Source organism: Hoplias malabaricus, chromosome 1, assembly GCF_029633855.1.
Source record: "Hoplias malabaricus isolate fHopMal1 chromosome 1, fHopMal1.hap1, whole genome shotgun sequence".
Lineage (NCBI taxonomy): Eukaryota > Metazoa > Chordata > Actinopteri > Characiformes > Erythrinidae > Hoplias > Hoplias malabaricus.
Window position 1 is genome coordinate 71,759,118 of NC_089800.1, and position 24,683 is coordinate 71,783,800.

The 24,683-nt window shown below is 35.3% G+C and overlaps 1 protein-coding gene across 3 annotated transcripts in view; it reads right to left on the minus strand.

Annotated features, from left to right (window-relative positions):
* Nucleotides 1-824: 824 nt before the first annotated feature.
* Nucleotides 825-24,683, minus strand: part of LOC136697607 (serine/threonine-protein phosphatase 2A 56 kDa regulatory subunit gamma isoform-like) — a 33,355-nt gene continuing 9,496 nt past the window's right edge. Inside the window, exons 2-14 of one of the 3 annotated variants that reach the window (XM_066672824.1) lie at nucleotides 23,578-23,777; nucleotides 22,008-22,118; nucleotides 20,156-20,248; nucleotides 19,915-20,045; nucleotides 19,749-19,808; nucleotides 19,551-19,659; nucleotides 18,924-18,977; nucleotides 13,271-13,441; nucleotides 10,140-10,267; nucleotides 7,315-7,416; nucleotides 6,321-6,393; nucleotides 5,459-5,575; nucleotides 825-5,251 (exon numbers count right to left, since the gene is read on the minus strand). In XM_066672824.1, the coding sequence (XP_066528921.1) occupies nucleotides 5,117-5,251; nucleotides 5,459-5,575; nucleotides 6,321-6,393; nucleotides 7,315-7,416; nucleotides 10,140-10,267; nucleotides 13,271-13,441; nucleotides 18,924-18,977; nucleotides 19,551-19,659; nucleotides 19,749-19,808; nucleotides 19,915-20,045; nucleotides 20,156-20,248; nucleotides 22,008-22,118; nucleotides 23,578-23,777 (1,484 nt within the window). In that variant the 3' untranslated portion in view covers nucleotides 825-5,116. The remainder of the gene's footprint in view (nucleotides 5,252-5,458; nucleotides 5,576-6,320; nucleotides 6,394-7,314; nucleotides 7,417-10,139; nucleotides 10,268-13,270; nucleotides 13,442-18,923; nucleotides 18,978-19,550; nucleotides 19,660-19,748; nucleotides 19,809-19,914; nucleotides 20,046-20,155; nucleotides 20,249-22,007; nucleotides 22,119-23,577; nucleotides 23,778-24,683) is intronic. The other 2 variants (XR_010802728.1, XM_066672831.1) reach the window with 2 other exon arrangements.

Sequence of the window (24,683 nt, forward strand, 5' to 3'; positions counted from 1 at the left end):
TGTTTAAGTCCATTTGTAGACACTGACTTATCCAACATGTTTCTGAAATAAATGGTATTAATAATTACCCCATTTTACTCTAGTAGCAGCTTCTACTTTTCTCAGAAGGTGAAAAAATTCTGTAAAGATCTGACTCGGGTGCGTTCAATTGTCATGTTAGGTGATGATCAGGCATCACAATATCAAGCTCATTCTAGAAGATATTTAATGGGTCTCCACAATTCCAGAGACTGCAGTTCTGGGGATTTTCTCTCTTTCTAGGTGATACGAGACATTAGGTCTGAGGCTGAAGTAGCAGTTGCTCCTGTTTGTAGATTAGAATATTTTTGAGCCCCCACCCCTCACCAAATTCATTTAAAAAACTGTAGTTTATACAAAATTGCCTAATTTTATTTAACAAAACATAAGAAGCATTTCTATGGAGATTACACATACTGTAACTGCTCAGCCAAATGCCTGTGTCAGTAACAAGTGAGAGAGTTCATAATTATAATTAAATATTCGGTTGAAGTGAAATAATTAAAATGTCTAATGTCTAGTCTCAATATCCACTGCATGCATAAAACAACACAAGAAAGTGAAACAACTCATTGTCAGATGAAAATATAAATCCACATAGACTTTTTTATTCATTCTACAGAGATACACACCACTTAATTTGGGTAAAGGCTCACAATTAATGGCAATCAGATAAACATTTGTTGCAGGTATCAGAATGGTTCAACAAACTTTTGGAAATACAAACTGATAGAAAATGAGCTTCCTGATGCTGACAGTCAAAATGGAGAACAAAGTTTGTGCCACATTCGAATGTTCAGAAGTGATTTTTCTTTTTTCTTTATCTGTACATAGGACTAGTTTTTGTTTGGATTTACAAATAAATCTAGATATATAATACTACAGAAAACCTAAATAAATGAAACTATATGTACAATATTAAATGAAGTCATATAATACAGGTCATATTTGAAAGGACACTTACCATGTTAAAATAAGATTTTGGGAAGCTTAAGGTAAGCTATTTTGTAATAGTACAGTAGAGATATAACTGAAATTATATATGTTTTTTTTTTTAAACATAGTCTATATGTGTCTTAACATCAACACACTATAAAGCACACGAGTAACAAAATTAAAACAAGAACTGACATCTTTAATCCTCTGCAGATGTTTGTGTGTTTTTATATCTACAATATTCAAGCATTTATTGATTCAGTTGCCAAAAGCAAGGAAAGTAACAAATGCAGGTTCAAACAATGGTACATAAAGACACCTACATAAGAATGTGTAAAGACCCAATATACTTTGAAGCATGCTATAATCATGCTCTCACACACACTCACAGTAACACACACGCACGCACGCGCACACAGACACACATACGCGCACACAGACACACACACGCACACGCGCACACACACACACACACACACACACACACACAATTGAACGGCTTTCAAGTTTCCAGGAAGTGCTTATAGGTAGTTGAAAAATAAAAGTATAAAACAACAGGAATTCATCCAACTCAAAAGAGAATCAAAATGAAGAAACAATCAATATGTCAAACTCACACTTATGTTTCTTCATGAATGTGCCCATGTGTGTTAACATCTGCAGTAGAATGTATGCATTCATCCAAGTGACCCATATTCAGAGCCTCTTGCAGAACAGCAATCACTCACACTTCTCCCATTCTCTTTGCATCTCAAAACCATCTACAACACAGCAATCAGAAAGGCACTCCGACATCTCTGAAATTAGGGATGGACAACGGTGTCAACTGTGGGTCCTTAAGGAAAATAACAGTCCTTGTGGTTGTGGACAACAAAAGAGTAGAACCAACAGAAATATGCAATTGGTGATTATGAAACAGAAACAAATGATGCCATAATACAATATGCAGGGGCAAAAATGATCATTTCATTGGCATTTTGACACTTACCAGCCATAACAGGATGGATGATAATTAAGTAACTGTACTTTGTACTATTGTTTGTAAGATATTTCACTAAAACTTGTACTCTAAGATTTCCAAGACAAAATATATCCGTTGTCTTTTAGACATTCTAAAACTCATTACATAAACAGAAATTTTCCCCTTTTTGTTCTTGATATTGATTCTAACATTAGGGTACAGATGGAGGAATATCCGAATAAACAAATTTAATTTGGTCAAACTGATAGCATTTTAAAATGAGACAAATTTGTCTTTGCATGAGGAAATTTGTCTGCTCACTAGCAGAAGTAAGAGCATGTATCGACGTTAATTTCACTGAAGTACACTATATTGCCAGAAGTATTCACCTTCACATGCCTTCACATGCATATGAACTTGCGTGACATCACATTCTTAATCCATAGGGTGTAATATGATGTCAGCCCACCCTTTGCAGTTTTAACAGCTTCAATACCTCTGGAAAAGCCTTCCACAAGGTTTAGGAATGTTTTTATGGGAATTTATGTTCATTGTTCCATTTGTGAGTTCAGACACTAATGTTGGAGGAGAAGTATTGGCTCGCAGTCTCTGCTCTAATTAACTCCAAAGGAGTTCTATCGGGTGGAGGCCAGGACTCACCAAGCTTGCTTGTACATGTCTTTATGGACCTTGCTTTGTGCACTGGTACACAGTCATGTTGGAACTGGAAGGGGCCATCCCAAAACTGTTCTTACAAAGTTGGGAGAATGAAATTGTCCAAGATCTCTTGGTATGATTAAGCATTAAGTGTTCCTTCCCCTGCATCTGACACTGCAGTGAGGCTTGGATGAAGCTCCTGGCCATAGAAATCCATTCCATGAAGCTCTCTACACACGGTCCTTGAGCTAATCTGAAGGCCACAAACGGTCTGGAGGTCTTTAGCTATTGACTTTGCAGAAGTTGACTAGCTATGCACACTATGCACCTCAGTATCCGCTGACCCTGTTCTGTCATTTTACGTGCACTTTGTGGCCGAGTTATTGTCGTTCCCAATCAGGTCCAATTTGTTATAATACCACTGACAGTTCACTGTGGAATATTTAGTGGCAAGGAAAACATGGTTGGACTTGTTGCACAGCTGGCATCCTATCACAGTACCACACTGAAATTTACTGAGCCCCTGAGAGCAACCCATTCTTTCACAAATGCTTTTAGAAACATTCTGCCTGTGTGCTTGGTTTTATACACCTGTGGCCATGAAAGTGATCGGAACGTCAAAATTCAATGATTTGGATGGGTGAGTTTGAAGGCTCCTTCACACCTGACTTGAGACATCCATTCCCACTATCTGCTACTCTCCGTACTTTCACACCTCATCTGTGGCCCCTGTTGTTACCATGCAGAGACTCCTGGATATTTGATGGGACTGTTTCAGCACAGACATTTACTAAATACATCCATGGTCTATACAAACTCAGTGTCTTCTTCTACCTGCAGTTTTAAATTAAATCTCTATTGTTTATAATTAGTTGGACCAGAGGAGAATGGGCCCCTCTTGAGAGTCTTGGTGCCTTCCAAGGTTTTGTCCTCAGGCTGCGAGGGAGTTTATCCTTACCACAATTGCCTTTGGCTTGCTCCCCTGGGGACATTCATTTAAAATTTGTTTTAATTCCCAACTTCTGTTAAGCTGCTTTGTGACACCATTAGATTGTAAAATGCAGTATACAAATAAATTTGACTTGATCTGATGTGAGTGAATATTTGGGCAATATTGTGTATATCATCATTGGTCAATTAAAAATATGTATTTTGTATTTTTGTGGATTTTTATTTTGCTAAATCAGTTTAACACAGCAGCTGTACTTCACATTATGTGAAAATGTCATAATGAATTAACCAATAGAATTAATCCAAAGTGAATTGAAATAAAATATTTTTACATTGACTTTCACTGAAAGTTAAGAAGGGTTTTTCCTTTTTTCCTTCTCCTATAAAGTTATTAATTTGGGAGATGTTTTTCATTTGACTGGTACAATACGTTGGACCCTATTTCTGGTTTTCAGTACAATTTTGACAACCGTAATTTTTAAGTAAGTAAGTATAAATTCTCTGTACTTGTTCTTTACACCTGACCTTTAGAAGGCTCAGTCTATTGGGGGACAATTGCATCTCTAAACAGCCTTTCATATACTGACCCCACACATAGATCTTACATGGATAAGATCAGAGAATACATCACTTTAAAGAATATCTAACAAAAATATTAATGCTACAACACTTAAGCCCACAACAGTGCCTAGCCAATTATTCCCTTTTTTCTTCTATTTCCTTCGTTTGACAGTCACTGATTAAAGTACTGTCACAGTTACTCCAATGATGGCATACTGGGATATGCTCTTTGAAATAAATGTGCAATGACTTGATAATATGCAGCACCTCTAAACTGGTCAGACAAATTCAAATACAAATATTTATGAATTAAGACTATAGCCTACTGTCATGCACTGGACTAGATTAGGTTTGTTTCCAATGATCTGCTATGAAGGTCCCACAAATGCTCTGCCATTGAAAAGAAAATTGGTACCATTTTTTAAACCATCAAAACACCACTGTGTGTAGTTGAATTGCCACGAGAAGTCTGATTAAAAAGCAAGACACCTGTGGTTGGCTAAAAATAAATGATCTTCTTATGGCACAAATATGTACTCATACAATGATGAGAAAAAAATTGAATATGAATATGGTAAAAGAAAATTTATGATGGTCTTGGCACTGGCAACTGTCCCTAGGTTTCCATCAAGAACCGAATATGTTGATATATAAGTGATGGATGAAAAAGGTGATGACAAACTGTTCCATGTGACTAAAGAAAAACAACCATAAATAAAGATGATGACAACTATGATGACATCTCCAACATGTTTTCTTGGCCAGCCCTCATTCCCACACAGGAGTTTCTGCCACAGTTTAAGTAACAAGGACATGATGGTGTAGACCAACATACAGGCTTGAACAAACAAAATCATGTTATATTAAGAACAAGCATGAAATGGGAGAGAGGAAGAAAACTTTCATTGTGGCCCCATAAGTTTTAAATTAAAACCTGAGCAATACATACTTTTAGTCGGGGAGAGACTGCTGTGTGTCAGTATGGCTGGATAATCTAGGTTTGCTAAATGAGAGAGAACGATGAAGAATATGCTAGTGGCTGTCATGGTTGGTAATCATGTCTTCAGCTCGATGGTGCAACTCCAAGGCTTTCGTGGTGTACATGTCCTGAGGCAGGTCAGACTTTTGTCTCACCAGTGGCCGGTCCTTCCGCTGATCCCTCTGCATCTGGACACACCACAGAACAGGACATGCCATCATTCAAAGAAGAGAGAAACCAGACAACACCCACAGAATTTCCAGTGTATTTATTTGACTCACAGACAAACCATGAACTCTGGTTTGACACTTATGCCTTCCACACTCCATATGCGCTACTATGTCAAAAATGGTGAATTTAAGTTACATTAATTTGTAAACCAAACCCACATTTACCTGAATGGCTCCCTCCTCTACAGTCTTTTTTAACATCTGAATATCTTCTATCAAAGGCCCATCAGTCTCCATTTCTACAGGGCTATTTAGGCCAGAGGAATCAACATACATAAGGAACTAGTGCAAAACAAAGGTGAAGAAGAAAAAAGAAAACAGAATAATGAGCATTAAAAAAGCGATAGTTTCAGGCAAAGAGGAGAGTGGATGAAAATCAATAAAGAAAAGAATGAGATTTATGATTTGAACAGTAAGTTTTGTAGAAATGAATTTCATAGTACATTACAAAGTAGGTTTGAAAAACTTTTATTGAAATGAGTATACAGTTAATGTCCTAAAACTGTGTCTTAATAAGTGGACAGGCAAAGCTTCAACTACAATCACACACTGGAAGCCTTTGAACATTTCAAATAGTACATTAATAAACAAAAATGTCAGACTGTTCACAACACACAAGTGCACATGGCAGGGAATGCTTGTGGATAGTAACAAAGATCATGTGTATGCACTGTTAAAACACCACTTTATTAATGGTTTATAAATGGTCACTATGTGGAAAAAAAATGTATCTCCAAAAAGGTAACTTTGGCAAAAAATATTCTTACATTTGACTGAATTTTTTTTCTTTTTTGTGCATTTCCACTGGTCCATCAATGAAGACATTTTCTGACGTGTGAAGAGCAGCAGATTTATTTAAATTATGTCAGAAAATACTTTTTCTGGACAGGTACCTGATGCAGCATTGGTATTGTACAAAGCTTCAAAACAGCCCCTGATGCTCATTTGAAACTCTTATATATGTCACCAGTATAAATAAACATCAGCCCTAAAGGACAAATGCAAATGTCCAAACAAAGGATCCCACCTGTGGGTTTAATTTGGCAAGGTTCTCAATCTTAATCCAGGCCTCTTCTCGTTCTTTCAACTTTGCTCTCTCTCTGTGCCACAGAAAAACAAATAAGTAAAAATGTAATTGCAAAAATACAAACAAACAAATAACCCCCCCCAAGTTAAATTATAAAAAACCTATTCTGAATATAGAGTTTATGTATGTCAACAATTATGATCAATGATGTGAAAATTAAGAGTGAAAATGTGTGGATGTGATAATTTATCACATTTATAAGTTTGAATCTGCATAATAATGCAAACAACAAAAAGCCTAAAAGCACTGGAATACTGTATAAAGCTAAAAAAATTACATAGCTGTATAAAGCTATGTACACTGTGTGTACATTAAAACTATTAAAATAATAATAATAAATGAATGAATGAATGAATAAATAAAATATATGTTTTAACTGTTTATTAAAATACAGGCTTTTTAAAAAGTAAGAACAAATACAAAAAACTATACGTATATCTTTCAAAAGGATATACATATGCCTATAATATACTGTCAAAAGTCCTGTTTGTGATTTTAAAGATAAATAACTTTATATGACATATTTAACCAAACTTAAATATATATGCTTCTTTAAATCTTTATTGGTGCTTTTCAACTGCATGTTACTTACCCAAAAAAAAAAAACAAAACAAAAAAAAAAAACAGGAACCTCTGATTTAGGAAACGTTTGAAATGTTAAACGTTTTTGTATTGTCTCTGTATTGTCTATAGGTCATAGTCAAATATTTGTCTAGAAATTTAAGTGCAAAGAAAAGGAGTAATCAAAATAACCTTCAGCCTAAACATTTTCAATATTTTTTGTAATTCCTAGTAATTTAAGGCATCATTTTTGTTCTTTTAAATTTTCCATTTTTGTTATACATTCATAAAATGTATTTATTTGTTTGAAACTGAAATTAACTACTACCTTGCACAAATTCAAATGAAAAAAATAACACTAATGGGAACTTACTTGTTTTTTTCAGCTCTGAACTGCTGTGTGCAGTCATCAAAGAGTTTCTGGTTCATCTCCATAAAAAGTTTCAGAGCATTATAAATCAAGCCATGGATAGTCCTTTTTTAGGGCAGAAGGTAAAAGACAGGACATTTCCAGTCAGTTCAGTTTTATGTATGTAGCACATTTTTACAATTGGGTTCATACAGCAGCTATACAGAAGTCTGAGTTCTAGGCTCAAGTGAGCATCACTGAAGTAAATGTAGCAAGGAGATCCCCAATCTTACATCTTACAGCAAAAAATATTGTAGAGCTCTACAAGTGAAATCAAGACATATATATACACACACACACACACACTGATAAGTCACAAGATTAAAACCAGTGGCAGGTGAAGTAAATAACACTGAACTACCTCATTACAATGACATCTGTCAAATGGCAGGATATCATTGCTGACCAAAGAAAAACAAGTATATCCATTTTTGTTGATTTTTAGTTCACTACATTATTTAACTACAGCAGCTCTCCTTCACTTTGTGTGAATATTTCAGGATGAATTGACCAATAGAAATGCTACAAAATTACTTGGAATAAAATCTGTTGACCTTGACTTTCACTGAAAGTTAAGATAGATTTCCTTCTCCTATAAATTTATTATACATGTTTGTCTTTGGATAGCGACTATATATCAGACAACTGAACTGTCTGTTCTAGGAAATGATGTGTTGAATGCAGGAAAAATGAGCAATTGGAATCATCTGAATTAAAACAAGGGCCTAATTGAGATGGCCAAACAGAATATTCCCAGTTTGCAGTGATTACTACTTCCCAAAAAGATCAAAGGAATGATAAAACAGCAACAAGGGCATAGGTAGCTAAGACCAGCCCATTTTGTTTGATCCCACAAAGCTACTGCAGCACCAAATGCTGAAAAACGTTAATACTCGCAATGACAGAGAGGTTCATTGCAGCTTGCAGTGTATGGGGCTGTGTATGTGTGCTTAGACATGACATAATGTAAGAAAACGTACACATGCAGATCTTGTCCATCTAGTAGTACATGTCTGAAGCAGGGGCAGGGTTTGCACAATTTCAAATCCAGTGGGAAACAACACATTTGAAACACTTGAAAAAGCTAACCTGACAAACCATTTGTTCATTCACTGTCTGTAACCGCTTATCCAGTTCAGGGTTACGGTGGGTGGAGCGTACGTTGAATCATTGGGCGCAAGGCAGGAATACACCCTGGAGGGGGCGCCAGTCCTTCACAGGGCAACACACAACAATTTTTTGAGTCGCCAATCCACCTACCAACGTGTGTTTTTGGACCATGGGACACACACAGACACAGGGTGAACACACCACACTCTCACAGACAGTCACCCGGAGGAAACCCACACAGACACAGAGAGAACACACCACACTCCTCACAGACAGTCACCCAGAGCGGGACTTGAACCCACAACTTCCAGGTGACTGCAACACTACCTGCTGCACTACCGTGCTGCCCCTGACAAACCATGACTAAGTGAAATTTTAGTCTACCACCCGGGATTATATAGAACTGGGAAAGAATACAAAGCACCTACAGGTGAGCATCAGAACTGGACTATGGAGCAATGTAAACAGGTGGCCCGATGAATCTTTTTTTTTTTTTTTTTTTTTTTTACTTCGCATGAACAGCCTAGTATTTTGTCAGCATGAGGCACATCTGCACAAATTTAGGCAGGTTAGGCAGCTGTGGTCTTGAGGTTAGAGAAGCAAGCTTGAGGCCGAGGAGTTGTCAGTTTAATTCCCAGGACCGGATCACTACCTCGGATGGGTCAAATTGAAAAAGTAATTTCCCTAAGGGGATTACTAAAGGTATTTCTTCTTATCATCATTATAACTTTTATTACAGTTGGTTGTTGTATATTACTCATTTTGAGTTTCTAATATGAATTTTAGTTGTATTTCACATGTTTTATAGGTGTTTTCTATGTATCGCCAGTGTGTGTGGATTGAATGCTGGGTGATGATTGTAAAGTATCCATGGCTTTCTAGAAATGCACTATAAGTGTAACGTTAAATAAATAAAATAAAACATTTTCTTAGGTGATACTGTCATTCAGTGTCAGGTAATAGTGTCAAAGGATTGATGCTTCTTAATAAGTAATATGATCTGCATTAGAACATTCTAGTAATACTGGAGAAATATTGGAGATATTGACAACATTTTAAGACGGTTTTATTTGCTAAGAGGTTATTTTTGGCAGAGCTCTGCTGGCTGACACTTGATAACAAAACACAGGATAACGCAATAAGAGCCAAAAACAAAATGAATGACAGATTTACCAAGAATATTCAACAGTGAAGTTATTTCAACAATTAAGCCTATTTGCATGACACAAGCTGAGATTTTGCAAGCAAAATTAAATCATTTATGCCATCATTTTTGAGAGAATTGTCAACCAGTTTAAACAGTACATTTTTCAATGCAGGTTTGTAGATGTACAGTTCATAATATTTTAGTACATATCACCTAGGCACACCTGAAACATTTAAAAGTTATAATTAAAGAAACTGATGTGACCCAGTAGTAAATATGAAGAATTTTACATTTTTGCATATTTGACAAATAATTAAATTTATCATTTTAATCTTTTCTATGTAATTTTGTATTAAATACATATTTAAATATATTGATACATATATTCATATAAATATATCATATTTATAGATTTAATATATTTATAGATTTCAGTTTTAATTGCATTTTTAGAAAGTGATTTTTCTAAAAATGGAATTTGTGTATCGTGAAATACAGTGTTTTTTAATGGGTATAATGATGAAAACCTTACTTGTTCCAGTGTGTCTTTGAGTTGCGGTACAGTGCTGGGAACATGATAGGTAAGATTTTGGCAGCATTGTCACTGATGAGGCTCATTATATACTCATTGTTCCAGTAGTAAAGAGCTCTTTCTGCCACCTGCAGCATAAGAACACATCAGTTTTATTTCTTCAAACACAAGATCTATGCTGCAACAAAGGTTAACACAATGGATGTTAGGTCAATAGTCATGATATTTGACATTTTCTTACACTGCTTAAAAATATCTTAGCAAGAGAAATTGTCTTAAATCCACTAGTGCAGTAGCTCTAATATTTGAGGTGTAAAAATGTAACAAGATTTCTTGAGTTTGCCTATATTTAAAAAATTTAATGGATTAATTCATTTTCTTTAGAGAAAAAGATAAAAAAATAGATAAAATTTAAAATGATTAAATCGTCTAGAAATAGACCGAATAAACTCATAATTAGAATATTAAATGTATTGACTACATTTAATATGATTTCACATGCACAGCCGATGTGCCGAAGAACAGGAAAGTTGTATTGTGAACAATTTTAATGTGCATGAATTTTTTGTAATCCCACAAGAAAATAAAATTTGATCTAAAATTAAAATGTGTGTTATACTAAGAAATAATGCATCTGCTGAGCATTCATTTCAACATTACACTGATTTTTAGCTTCTTTTTTTGTTGTACATATATACATCCATCCATCCATTATCTGTAATCGCTTATCCAATTTAGGGTCGCGGGGGGTCCAGAGCCTACCTGGAATCATCAGGCGCAAGGCGGGAATACACCCTGGAGGGGACGCCAGTCCTTCACAGGGCAACACAGACACACACACATTCACTCACACACTCACACCTACGGACACTTTCGAGTCGCCAATCCGCCTGCAACGTGTGTTTTTGGACTGTGGGAGGAAACCGGAGTACCCGGAGGAAACCCACGCGGACACGGGGAGAACACACCAACTCCTCACAGACAGTCACCCGGAGCGGGAATCGAACCCACAACCTCCAGGCCCCTGGAGCTGTGTGACTGCGACACTACCTGCTGCGCCACCGTGCCGCCCTACATATATACAATATGTATAAATTATTAAAATCAAAAACTTCAGATGGTCCTGATGGCAATACAACACCCTTGTGTAACAAAGAAAAAAAAAATAAATTGGCAAGCAGACAGCACATTTAAGAAATAATGTGAACCCCGTTCAAAGAATGGTGTGAATAGTTAGCACACACAGCAGACATTTTTCAGCACCTTTAGAACTCAACAACAAAAATCCTCTCATATGAAAAACGTAGACCTGAAATGTTTGCCCTTGTTAATAATTTACAAGTCTTTAGGAGTTGATTTAAAGCCCTATACGGATGGGATTAATTGTACCTGTGGATGTGGGGAAAAGTAATTATTACCCGAGTATCTCAGTAATTTTAATCACATCCGAATAGACCATTTCAGTCATTTTTCTGGAGTGCGCACTCCCGTATCATGAAAGATTCATGAGCATTTTACCTACTGTAAAACGAGCAGTAAAAATTACCCCAGATTGTATTAATCCCATCCGAATTGAAATGTGGGGTAGTACTGGGTTATATCCTGGAGAAAAGGACTTTTTCACAGGTTTTCTCGAAAACGGAGAAGCTGAAGGAGGTGTTTAGTGATGAAATACACGGTTTAAGTAAAAGTTCAGTGGCTGAAAGACACAAAACACGCAAATCCACAAAACAACCTAGGTATGTTTTGTCCACACCAGTAGCCTGTGTCATTAAATGGTTTATAATATTGGTTATAATAACTGTATGAAGGATTAGTAAAGTTTTTTGCCACCGTCTCACCAGTTATCTGCCATGAAGGACTAGAAGATAAAACCATTTAGGGCTATATGTTTTTGGTGGGAGGGCTGATCTCAGAAGAGTTGTGACAGTCTAATAACTCCAGTAGCTATGCTGTATATGATCCACACTGTGTGACAACAGTGCGTGAATTGACTAGCCACTCCCATCTCTGTTATTTTCACTGTGAGTTCTTATTCAGTGTGAATCCACCATAAATATCACTGACGTCTTGTGGAAAAATTACATTACCCCAGCTCCCCATGTAAAACTAATCCTGTTCAAATAATGCTTTAGTCTGCATTTTATACCCCTCAACATGCACTGAAGTATTTGTCTGGGTTCATGATCCATTTAATTCATCTGCACTTAAAAGTATAAATATTTTGCATTTAAAATCACAAGAGCAGCTACTTTATATAAGACAGAATAATGGTTTGAATATGAAATTCTGTGATCTTCCTTTGGACAGTATTTGACCAACAGCTTTGAAAAGGTACCCAGCCATCACAAATAATGCAGTCTTAGAGTTACTTTGATTTCCCATAATGTATCTTTGCAAAATGAGCTTCTCAATCTGACTTGCATTAAAAGTAAAACCAGAAGAATACGAAGTTTGTTACTTGTCATCAATCTCAGCCAGAATACTATATCGAGATTCATCAAGAAATTCAGGTTTCACACTGAAGTTATAAATGTTCTTATTACAGTACTGCAGTTAAGAAAACTATTCTTAAATGTTGTGTTGAGTCTGTTGTATGTTTTAACTCGTATACTTGTATGTTTTTGCATTATTATTTGGATATACTTTTGTTGGAGCGAGCCACTGCCAGGCCACATCCTGCTAAAGCCGCTATGGTTGAGAGGTGGTCCAAAGCTATTGCTTTTGTTAAGATATGTTGACTGATTTGTGAAATTTATATGTAGTGTGTTACATTCTTTCACTCTTTTTCCCCCTTTCTTCCTTCTTTACATGTGCATCTTTGTTTCGTTTTCATGTTTGTTTGTTCTGTGTTGTAACAATTATGATAAAAATATATTCACAAAAAAAAATAAAATAAAATAAAATAAATAAATACACGAATGCTCTTATTAAGCCATAGGCACTGTTAAATGTTTGACAAAAGGTTTTAGGTGGCAAGATTGTGTGGTGTGGCCCTTTATTTATTTATTTATTTTAAATGTGCCATGACAGAAAAAAAAAATGTTGGGAAATTCTTTGCCCTTAACTAACTATTAACTAACGTTTATATTCTGCTGTCACTTAAGTGAGAAACTGGACTTTACACTCACCTGGAAGTGTGGGCTGGACACACATTTTGCCAGTTGTCGGAACAGAGGCTCCATCACTTTCACAAACTCAGATGGTTCAATCACATCCAGAATCTCCTCAAGCTCATTGAGGAACATCACCTCCTTTGGGCTGTGAGTCTTTGGCCAGTATTTTAGAAGGGCCATCACCACCTGTCAATGTGGGTCATTCAAGAGGATTTACAACACATATCACCAAGTGTGATATCCCTGCATCTCTTTGTGAGAAATTTTAATGCTGCACTGCAATCACATTTGCAGTTTTAGTTATATATTTTTAGTCACACTCCAAATAAACTTTCAGTAAAATCTTTTTACTTTTGTTTAACATTATCAACACCACATTGTTGTTTCACTGTTTATTTTTTTTGGCTGTGTTTTATATATAAAGAGATATATATCCTATGCCTGGTGATCCCCAATTTGTATCATTACTAAGGAAAAAGAAATTATAGTCTGTATCTTGCTCTACAGTGCAGCATTTGTCAAAAATTTTAATGACTTTGTTTGAATCTCAGTTGAATTATAAAGAAATCTGGTGACACTTTACATTAATGTTGACTAATTAATAAATAATTATAGAATGAATTATGAATTATTTCCCATTATTTGATGACCAGTTAACACTTCATTAACTGTTAATTGTTAGTTACAGTTACTTAGTGATTGATTAATTTACAAGCCATTAGTAATTAAGTAAACTGGTAATTAATAGGTTAGCTTAGTTTATATCATAATTACTCATTATCTGTGTACTAACTGCTACTTACGCCATTGTTAATAAAGTAGTAATTATGTTCATTCATGTTAAGTAGTAACAAAATAACTTGGTAGTATTTACGCATTAATGCTGCTAGTTTTTCTAAATTAATCATTCATTATGAGTAAATACACTACTAATTAGTTTAAGATACAGTATAAACTAATACACTTAATAATATACAGTAATCCTGCTAATTATCTGTTAATTAACCTTCTTACCTCCACTTTCTCCAGCTGTGTCAGTTTTTTCCACATTGGTTTTTATTCATCAAAACCAAATATGGTCACATCTGCTCATGAAATGAGCAAACACAAATTCATTGATAACTTTGTTGCCCATCAAATTAGCAAATTAGCGCAAATAAGCTGCTGCTTCTCACCGGTGTGTGCTGGCTCAATGTTGACTGGAAAGTGTGTTGTGTAGAGTGTTAACTGTAAAAGCGTCCTTGAATATCTAAAAAGGCGTTATATAAGTGCTTAGGGCATTTACATGGTTTATAAATAAGGTGCTCTTTCAAGCTTTATGCTCAAATCTCCACTTGTATAAAAGCTTTATGAATTAGACACAGAACAGTTCCTATGTTTATATCAAAGGTGGTAAAACCCACCTTTTTCATTTTGAAAAATAATAATCATTACTTTATTTACATTTTCACCATTAATTATTTTAAAATAATACATTTCTCTTACTTAACACATAATAGCTTTTTTACTTACTGGTACATAACCATTAATTAATTATTTAATTCCTCTTACTTAACTATTAATCACTGCAATGTGTGTCCCTCCAAGTAAAGTGACATTTTTCATTAATTATATATAAAATAATGCTTACTGTATGAGTAAATACTAATTTCTTAATTGTTATTTACTTGTTTCATGTCCCCTCAAGTCAAGTCTTTATCAAGAGGATGATAAACATATATTAAATTAAAATATTTTTACTCCTAACAGGAACTGGGATCAAAAGAATCTTTATTTAAAAAAATATGTAAAAATTTTCAGGGTAATTACATATAAATTCTTAATTACGAACATGAGGAAACGCACGGCCTACGATAGGAGCTACATGCTCCTAAGTGTTGCCAGAATCCGTAACGGAAACAAGCCCAAATCAAATGGAAGGTTATTTTTGTGTGTGTGACAATATCAATAAATAAAGTAAGGGAGAAACGATTGTTAAAAGAATAAATTATTAAATGTTTAAGTGTTTAAGTGTTTAATTTTAAAACAAAATTTCAATTAAATATTTAATCAAATATTAACACTGCATGATTAAATAACTCTTAAATATATCATATCAAATTAATGAAGCTTTAATTTCAAATAAAATTATTCAAAATAATTGAATTAACAATTTTTTTATTTATTTAATATTGTCACAAAAACCTAAACTATTAAAAATATCAAGTTTGTAAGGCTTTTGTTACAAAATTATATTCTTAAATGAAACTAGGAATGGCACAATACCACTTTTTTAGGTCCGATACCGATATTTTACATTTGTGTATCTGCTGACACCGATACTAGTCCAATTTTTTGAAAATATAATTGCTTTGGTAAAAAAAATAATAATAATAAAAAAAATAAATAAATAAATTTTTGGGTGCCTTTTACATAAGTCAACAGTCAAAGTATTGTAACATTATTATATTATACTCATTTTCAAGAAATACATTGCACCCAAAACACAGTTCAGTTGCCAGTACTGATTTTTTATTTATTTATTTAAACATAACTTTTCACAGCATTTAGTTGGTCAACACTATTCAGACATTTATCCTGAAATTTTAAAACTTAAATCAAAACTTTAAACACAAGGATCTAAAGTAATATTCAAAATGAAAGTAGTGCAAACATGGCTTTTTGTGACCCTTAACTAGTATGAAGACAGCTGTCAGTTCAATCTTTTTCCATCACAAGAAACCTGAAGAAATCTCTATACAAAATTTAACACTTGTATAAAAATACAAATATGTTCGTGGTGTTAAAGTTCCCAACACTGCTACCACCTCGTGAGACAGTAGCATTACACAAATTACACTCGGCCAGAATCGGACAGATACAGATACTGAATATTGCATCGGCACATCCCTAAATGAAACATTTAATTATTTATCCTTTTTAACAATTGTTTTTTCTTTATTTATTTATTTATATTATATTTTTTCACGAAACATAAATAAATAAAATAAAAAAAATGTAAACATTTTTTTAAAAACCCTCCATATGTTTTGGGTTTGTTTCTTTTATGGATTATGGCAACACTTAAGGCTATTTTGCACCCAGTATTCAGTGCGTTTTTGTTTTTTTTTCAATAGCGGTAAAAGAGCTCCATTTTACAAAGTGTTTAAAGTGGTTTGTGTTCTGTAAACGGCATTGAACGTTGGTAATTATGATGTGTAATATTGCTAGGTGTATATATCCAGATGGTATATACCACTGTTTGGTTTATTTCTGACGTTATAACCGAGTACAGGAGTGAGAAGTTGTAGCGTGCTATGGCTGTCTCCTGTTGTAGGCCGTGGGTATGTTCGTGATCAAGACTATACATATAATTACCCTGAAAATATTTACACATATTTATTTAATAAAGAATATTTTGATCCTGATTTCTGTTTGTTTTATTGAGTAAAATTATTTAAGTAAACATATGTTTATCTTCTTCTTCACTTGAGGGAACACGAAACGTAAATAACAATTAAGATATTAATAATTAGTCTTTGCTTAAACTTTAGTTTATATATAATTAATGGAAAATGTCACTTTAATTGGAGGGACACATTGCAGTAATTAATGGTTAAGTAAGAGGAATATTATTTTAAAGTAATTCATGGTGAAAATGTAAATAAAGTAATGGTTAATATTTATCAAATTAAAAATGAATGAACTTTACACCTGTATAGCGCCTTTCTAGATACTCAAGTACGCTTTTACGGTTAACACTCTACAAAATAAAACTTTATAGTCAACATTCAGCCAGCACACACCAGTGAAAAGTGGCAGCTAATTTACGCACAGCGTACCAGAATGACTGTCCAACTGCAAGACTGCATTGGGCAATACAGATTCACCAAGGATAGAGTGCCAATCCTTATGTGGCCATACACACATTTATACCCACATATTCATACTTGCAAACACACGTTCATTCACACCAGGGCAATTTAGAGCAGCCAATTTACCGGACCTCCATGTTTTTGGAATGTGGGAAGAAACCGAAGGCCCCAGAGGAAACCCACACAGACATGAGAATAACACGGAAACTCTACTCAGATCGAGCCTTGAACCCAAGACCCCAGCGCTGAGAGGCAAACGTGCTAACAACCTGTCATGTATAGCCCTGTCTAGCGTGTCCCTGCGGTCTGTCTCATTGTTTCCTTTGGTTGTCATGTGTTTATAAGCACATGGCTCTTTGTTTTGTTTCTGTCTTCCTTGTCTCCACCTTTGCTCCTCCCTCTTGTGCCTTCTTTGTGTTCCTGCCCCCTCGTTATCTGTCCCAGGTGTTTATTGTTTGTGTTGTCTTTCTATAGTTCATGTCAGTGTTTCCTGTTTGTGGGTCATTGTGGTTGTATGTATGTTTGTGTTTCATGTCTGTGCTTAAGATTCTAGCTAGGTTTTGGTGCTCTGTTTAGTTTCTCTGTGTTCTGCTGTTTAGCCATCTTGTTTAACCTTCTTGTTTAATGTTCATCTTACGGGTTAGTGTCTTGCCCCTTTAGATTTGTTATTGTTTAGTGTTTAGCCCCAGTGTTTTGTGTTTATCCTATTTGTTAAGTGTTTAGCCAGCCCTGTTTAGTTTCTTTGCTTTCTACTCTGTTTAGCAATCTTGTTTAGCCCTTGTGTTTAGTGTTTAGCCTGCGTTTAGCATTTAGCTCTTGTGTTTAGTGTTTAGCCCTTGTGTTTTGTGCTTAGTGTTCTAGCCTTTGTGTTTAGTCCCTTTGTCTAGTTCCTGAGCCTCTCTGTTCACTTCCCTTCTTGTGTTAATTAAAAGTCTCCTGCAATTACCTCCGTTTGCTTTTATATTTCTGACCACCCTGACACTACCCTACACCCCACATCATGACACAACCAAGCAATCTTGAAATTATTACAGCTATTAATAATACTTTTTGTTAGTTAATGACAATGCTTTACACTCAAATACTCAGTAATAACAAACACAAGTTTACAGATATACCAAAGATTAAACGGATGGACAACAAAATTATCAATTTATTTTTGTTTGCTCATTTTATTCTCATTTTCATCTCATATTATTCAGTTTTGATCAACAAAGACCAATGTGAAAAAGCTGACACAGCTGAAAATGTGGAGGTAAGAAGGATAATTAATAGATAATTAGTAGGATTATTGTATAAGGTACACACTATAGTATAAACTAATTAGTATATTTACTAAGAATTAATTAGAACATTTAGCGACATTAATGCATAAGTACTAGTAAGTTATGTTACTTCTGTACATGAATGAATATACGTACTAATTTATTAACAATGGTGTAAGTAGCAGTTAGTAAGACAGATAATGAGCAATTAAGATACAAGCTTACCTATTAATTACCAGTTCAATTAATTAATAATGGCTTAATAAATTAATCAATTGCTAAGTAACAAGTAATATTTAGTAACAGCTAATGAAGATTTAACTACTGCTCAAATAATGAGAAATTAATAATTATTCATTTTATAGTTAAATGATTAATTAGCAAACATTCACGTAAAGTATTACTAAAAACTTTGACACAAATCAGAAGTAGTTTTGAGAGTGAGTTACAGTGACATCTGAAGTTCGAAACAGTTAGTGACAATTGAAGAGTGTAGGTCACTAGTGATGTTACCTACAGATGAAATTGCAGCAAGATCAGAAGACTTACTGGTTCAGTGAGTGTGCTGTCCTTCTCCAGGAACTGCACCACGCAATATGCCAGCTACAAGCAGTACAGAAAGGGATGGCTGGATTAATAATAAAAAGAAATGTGCTTACACTGGAATATAGCAAACACAGGGCAGATGGAGTGATTAGCATGATGTGTCCAATGGGCTTCCTGCCAACTTAACCTGTTTGACATTCATATTACATTTACATTATGCATTTTATCCAAAGCGACTTACCAAACAGGATCTAACATTCAAACTGCAGCACAATTTATACAAAATACCTTATAATATTACCTAAACTGTTCTCAGAACTGCATCTTTTTGTGTAGCCATATTGCTGACAAAGCACTTAGCGTTAAGGCACAAAGTTAAATTGACCCCTGGGGACAAAAAGTATTCTGAATCTGAAAGAAAATGCAGGCTTAAACCACACCATCCGAATTGTAGCAACTACATACTTGCAATGTTTTGGTGAATTTAATAATAACTTTTTTTTTTTTTTTTTAAACGCAGCCTGTTTCTCCTGTCGTAACAGCAACATTAAGGGCTTGAGATTTTGAGAAAATTCTGTGAAAAGGGTAGATGTTATATGCTAAATGTTACTTGGAATGGAGGATACCCACCTGTGGGTGGTAAACACTAAGTGACTTGACTTTGTGTAAAGGCAATAAAACCTTTAGCAGGAAAATCTTGTGCTCTTCTTTTAATGGTAAGGCAAAACCATTGATTATACTGTTGAAGCAAAAGAATACACACAGTTTGACAGGGGGTATTTGGCTGATCTATTTCTTCAGTCTTTTAAACATTTTATTAATAATTACCTCCCAAGAATCTCCAGTAGTTCAGCGATTCCATTGTGATGCTCTGTTTCATAAATGAACCTGAAACACACACACACACACGTATATACATAATGATAAAATGTAACAGGCTGTAGAGGGGAAAAAAAATCTCAAACTAAAATACATACACATGAAGTACACTGACCTATAAAATATATTATTTATTTGCTTCCTAATGTATGCCCTCAGTCCCAAAAACTTCCCATAAATGCGATGCAGAGTGGTCTTCAGGAAGTCTCTCTCTCTAGGGTCTTCACTGTCAAACAGCTCCAGAAGCTGTGTTTCAGTGCAGACATATTAATTGGTTTGATGTTATACAACAATTTATCACCTGAATGTATTAAACAAATATTTTCCACCTTAAACGTTGTGGTAGTATATCTCACCTGCAACACAAACTTCTGGTCGATGTATTTCTTTGCAACATTTGGCTGAAAGTCTGGAGATTCTAAAAATCGGAGGAAGAATTCATAGACAAGCTAAGGGAAAGAGAGAAAAATCATCAAAAAGTTTAGTTGGTAAGCTGCATGCCAATGTATGAGACAAACAGATTCAAGGAACATGGTTTGAGGTAATATATTTGTTCACTCCAAAGCTACTAATGTAGCCAATGTACATTCATTTGCTAAGCAAGGTCACATATCACATTTTATACCATCTTCCACATTTGAAAATATGTCATAATTAACATGTTAATGTACATTGGTATTTAACGCTTACATTATTTTAACACCAATTATCCAAAATATCCACCCATAAATCACTCTTTTCTCCAGAGAGGTTATATGTAGCAATGTAAACATGGCCTCGGTACTGTTGAGTACAGAAGGGAAATTACATTTTATTCATGCTAAAATATTTATTAAATAACATAACTAACTCTCTTACCCTTCCCCTCTCTCTCTCACTCTCACACACACACACACACACACAGAGCTCCTGTTTCATCTCCTATCTCACTCCATTCCTCCATGTTTGAGCCTCAAGCTGCAGTATAATATTGATTTTTCTCTCTTAAAGTTTTTGCCAAACCCACAACACAAACATACACACTGATCAACTATAACATAGATTTCACATGCCTAATATTAAATAAGCCTGTTTCATGCCACTAAACATGAAGGTTGTTGTTGGTGTAGTACAGTGGTAACACCATTGGCCCCCATGTGAGCTACCAGGGGATCGATTCCGGGTCTGGGCAATCAGTCTATGCACCAATAAGAGTCCTTGGGCAAGACTCTTAACACTGCATTGGCCTACCTTTAATACCAGTAACCTCTGCCAAAATGCCATAAATGTAATGTAAATTTAAACAACTTGAAGCATAGACTCACAAAACCTCTAAAGGGGTCCTGTGCTTTCTGCTATAAATATGTTAGAAGCAGACAGTTTAAATACTATTATTTGGGGTCTCACTGAAGCCAGAACCTCGAACCAACACATTACTGAACAATTTTTGGAAAGTGTGAGGGCGTATTATCTAGCCGAAAATGTTTTTTAAAGAATATAGTTGCTATGAAGGGATGTACTTGGCTTAATTGTGTTAATGATGTAGGTGGTCTGCATCAATGCCAGTACCACAGTATTAAACTGCCTCTGCAAGCTTGCCTTCTTCTTTTGCCAGGTAAGAGATGAAGACACACCCTTCCATCCATGTTATGTTAAACAAAATGTGAATTAACAGACCAGGGAAACTTGGTGTAGTTCTGATGTGCCACTATCAATTTTGGTACACCAGATGTGGTAAACACACCACGTAATGCCCTGTGAAATGCACACATTACACTAATATAATGATATCATATTACTGGTGCAAAATCAGTATTAGAATGGTCAATCTGTGGCTATACACAGAAATAATTTTGTCTGTCTTTAAATAAAGCCAGAAATAATTTTTCAGCAATTTGTTCTACAGTAGCTATTCTGTGGGATCACACCAGACAGGGAAGCCTTTGCTCCCCATAGATATCAGTGACCAATGGGCATTCATAATCCATTTTTTGGTTGACAATTCATCCTCCTGTGGACGTGCGTATACACAGAGTTACAGACAGCCAGTTAAGCACAACTGACAGAATCCTGATATTGAGGCCAGCGTAATGCACTGAAAGCACATCTTCAAACTTAAAGAACTTAGATATATATATAGAGAAATAACAGGAAAAACTAAAAATAACTGAAAAACTGTGAGATGGCCCTTATGTTACATAGTTTGAGGACCCCTGGTTTGACACATACCTGTAGATGTGGCCAAGCTGCTTCCAGTGTGGGCTCATCTTCCTCAGGGTCAAACTCTGCTCCAGTGGGGTTAGATGAGGGAGGTAACGTCCTGAACATATTCACAGCAAACTGGAGAAAAGGTAGAAAATATTATCATTTTATATTACACTGATTTAAATGACTTCCAGCTACTAAACCCAAAACTGCTAGAGGGCATCAACACTGCAATAATTGATCTTTCCTAAAATGATCATGTGAGTGTATTATTAGGGTCTGAAAATAATTGTAAATGTGTAGCTGTAATTAGCCTCATAATAAATATAACATAAAAGGTTATTTTTAAGCTATAACTAGGCTATTGTTATAGTGGTTAATGAGCGAATGTGATTAAAACCACATTCACATGTAAATAGGACAACAACAAGCTGCCAACTGCGAATTAGCGCAATGTGTCTATTAGCATTCTCTCACATTGTAATGTGTTAGTCATGTCTCAGAAGAACACCAAAGAGTGCTTGCCTCCAGAATTATGGGAAAGTAGGAGAGTCATTAAAACTACAGACAGATGCTTCATAGGATACAGTTTCCCAACAATTCCCAACCATTTTCTCAATGATTAGCCATATTTCCTCTATTACATGACAGTGAAGCGTCACAATTATTTTGAAGCTATTATTTCAAGGTAAATATATTATTTTATGTTCCTTTCGCATAAAATCTGTGTTAAGGAACAGTATCAGGATAGAGTTAAAGTAGACTATTGAGATTGCTTGTATTGACAGTAGATCTGTCCGGAATATCATTTTTAGGGCTTCGGAGCTACAGTTGCATAATTTGGCAAATATTTGAATTATTTGTTTGTTTGTGTGTATGTGTGCGTGTGTGTCTGTGTGTGTTGGAGTCTGTGCTGCAGCTCCCGCCAACTCGTACATACACAGTGCGGCTAAGGGCACAGAATACATGAGTTAACCAGAGCTTCGTGGAGGTGGTCTGATCTAATTTGAGGTATAAAGATGACATCATGAAATTTAGCTTCACCACACTTCATTTTAAGTACTTAAAATGTGTTGTAGGGTGTTAGGCTCTTTTAGGCTTCATTTGGGACGTTTATGTTGACGAGTCTGAATATGGTTGGAGTACTGGGTGAGCAGAGTGTTTTGTTGCTTTTTTTTTTTTTTTTAACCACTGCAGAGCCTGAATACAAATGAAGTGGAGGGTTGCCTTTATCGACAGCCACATTTATCCAAAAAAAAAGGAATACTCGAATCTCAACATTAAAAACCGAATACCTACTCTATGAATCCGAACAGCTGAATATTCTGAGCAAGCCCTAATTGACAGAAAATGTGACTTGACGACAGAAGCACCTATACTGATTTTGGCTCTTTAAATCATGCAAACATCCAGTCAGCAATGAATCAGCTGTGCTCCAAGGCTTTACATGAACCAATCGATAAGTCTGAAAAGTAAAAGTTTGAAAGCTTCCCATTTAATATAGACCTGCTATTTTTTTGCCACAGCAAGAGGGCTGAGTGATGCGGGGAAGGATGAAGACTTCAGCCATCCTCCTTCATACTACATAACTCACCATGTGGACCACCTCGGGATAGATAGGCTCTGTGATGACGTTGCGGTTGTGAGTGATGTATTCCACCATTTCGCTCAGAGCTGCCCGCTTCACCTCTTTCCATTTCAGGTCACTTAGGGGGTCAGAGACAAAGTCAAAAAGCACACAGCACTGTCGAAGCTTCTGGATGAACAGCTTCTCCTGCTCGGCTGGAGATACATCTAGCAGAGGAGGGAGAATAGGATCAGGAGTCCATAAACCAATAATTCATTCACACATTCATTTTTTGAAACCATCCCATCCTGCTCAGGATCCAAAGCTAAATGATAAAAAAACAACATAATGACCTCTTGGAGTTATACATACAATTCAGAATAATAATAATAATAATAATAATAATAAGTTACATAGTGCTTTTCAAGTACTCAAAGTCGCTTACAGTTTTCAGAAAAAACATACAGAAAAGGCAGACATGAGGTCAGAAAACAAGTCAAGTCAAAATGGAGACAAAATATTTACAGAAAACTAACATTAATGGGAACTGAAGACAAGGAAAGGTAAATTGGAGTTAAAATTAGGTTTCATAGTTAACATTTTGGTTTATAAGACAAAAAATATATATATTAAAACTCTTTCTGTTATAAAAAGCTAGTAAGATCCATTCAACAAGACATCTGAATGCTTTGCTTATGTTATGGGATTCCATTTTTCAGGGTGTAGTGGACACAGGACAATCTCAAGCAACATCTTTGTCATGTCAACATAGACCCCTTTGTTAGGACACCCGTCTGTTTTTTTGAAAAATTAAAGGAGAAGCAGGGCCATTGCAGGTATCCCAACCTTGCAGATGGGGGCCGTTTTAATTAAGATTCATGACAAGAGTAAACACAGAGCTCCCCCTTCACACCTAAAGACAATCCTGTCAGAAGAGGTAAACAAGAGTCTGCACAATACCAACTATTCCCCTTTGTTGTTTAAGCTTATCAGAATAACCACAACCATGGACTTGGTTCATTTAAAATGTATCTCTCTATGTGTAACAGAACAGAATGCACACTTCAACCAAACACTGGGACTTCAAAAAAAACTCTTATTTTGAGAGTAAAACTTCAGGAACAACATGGATC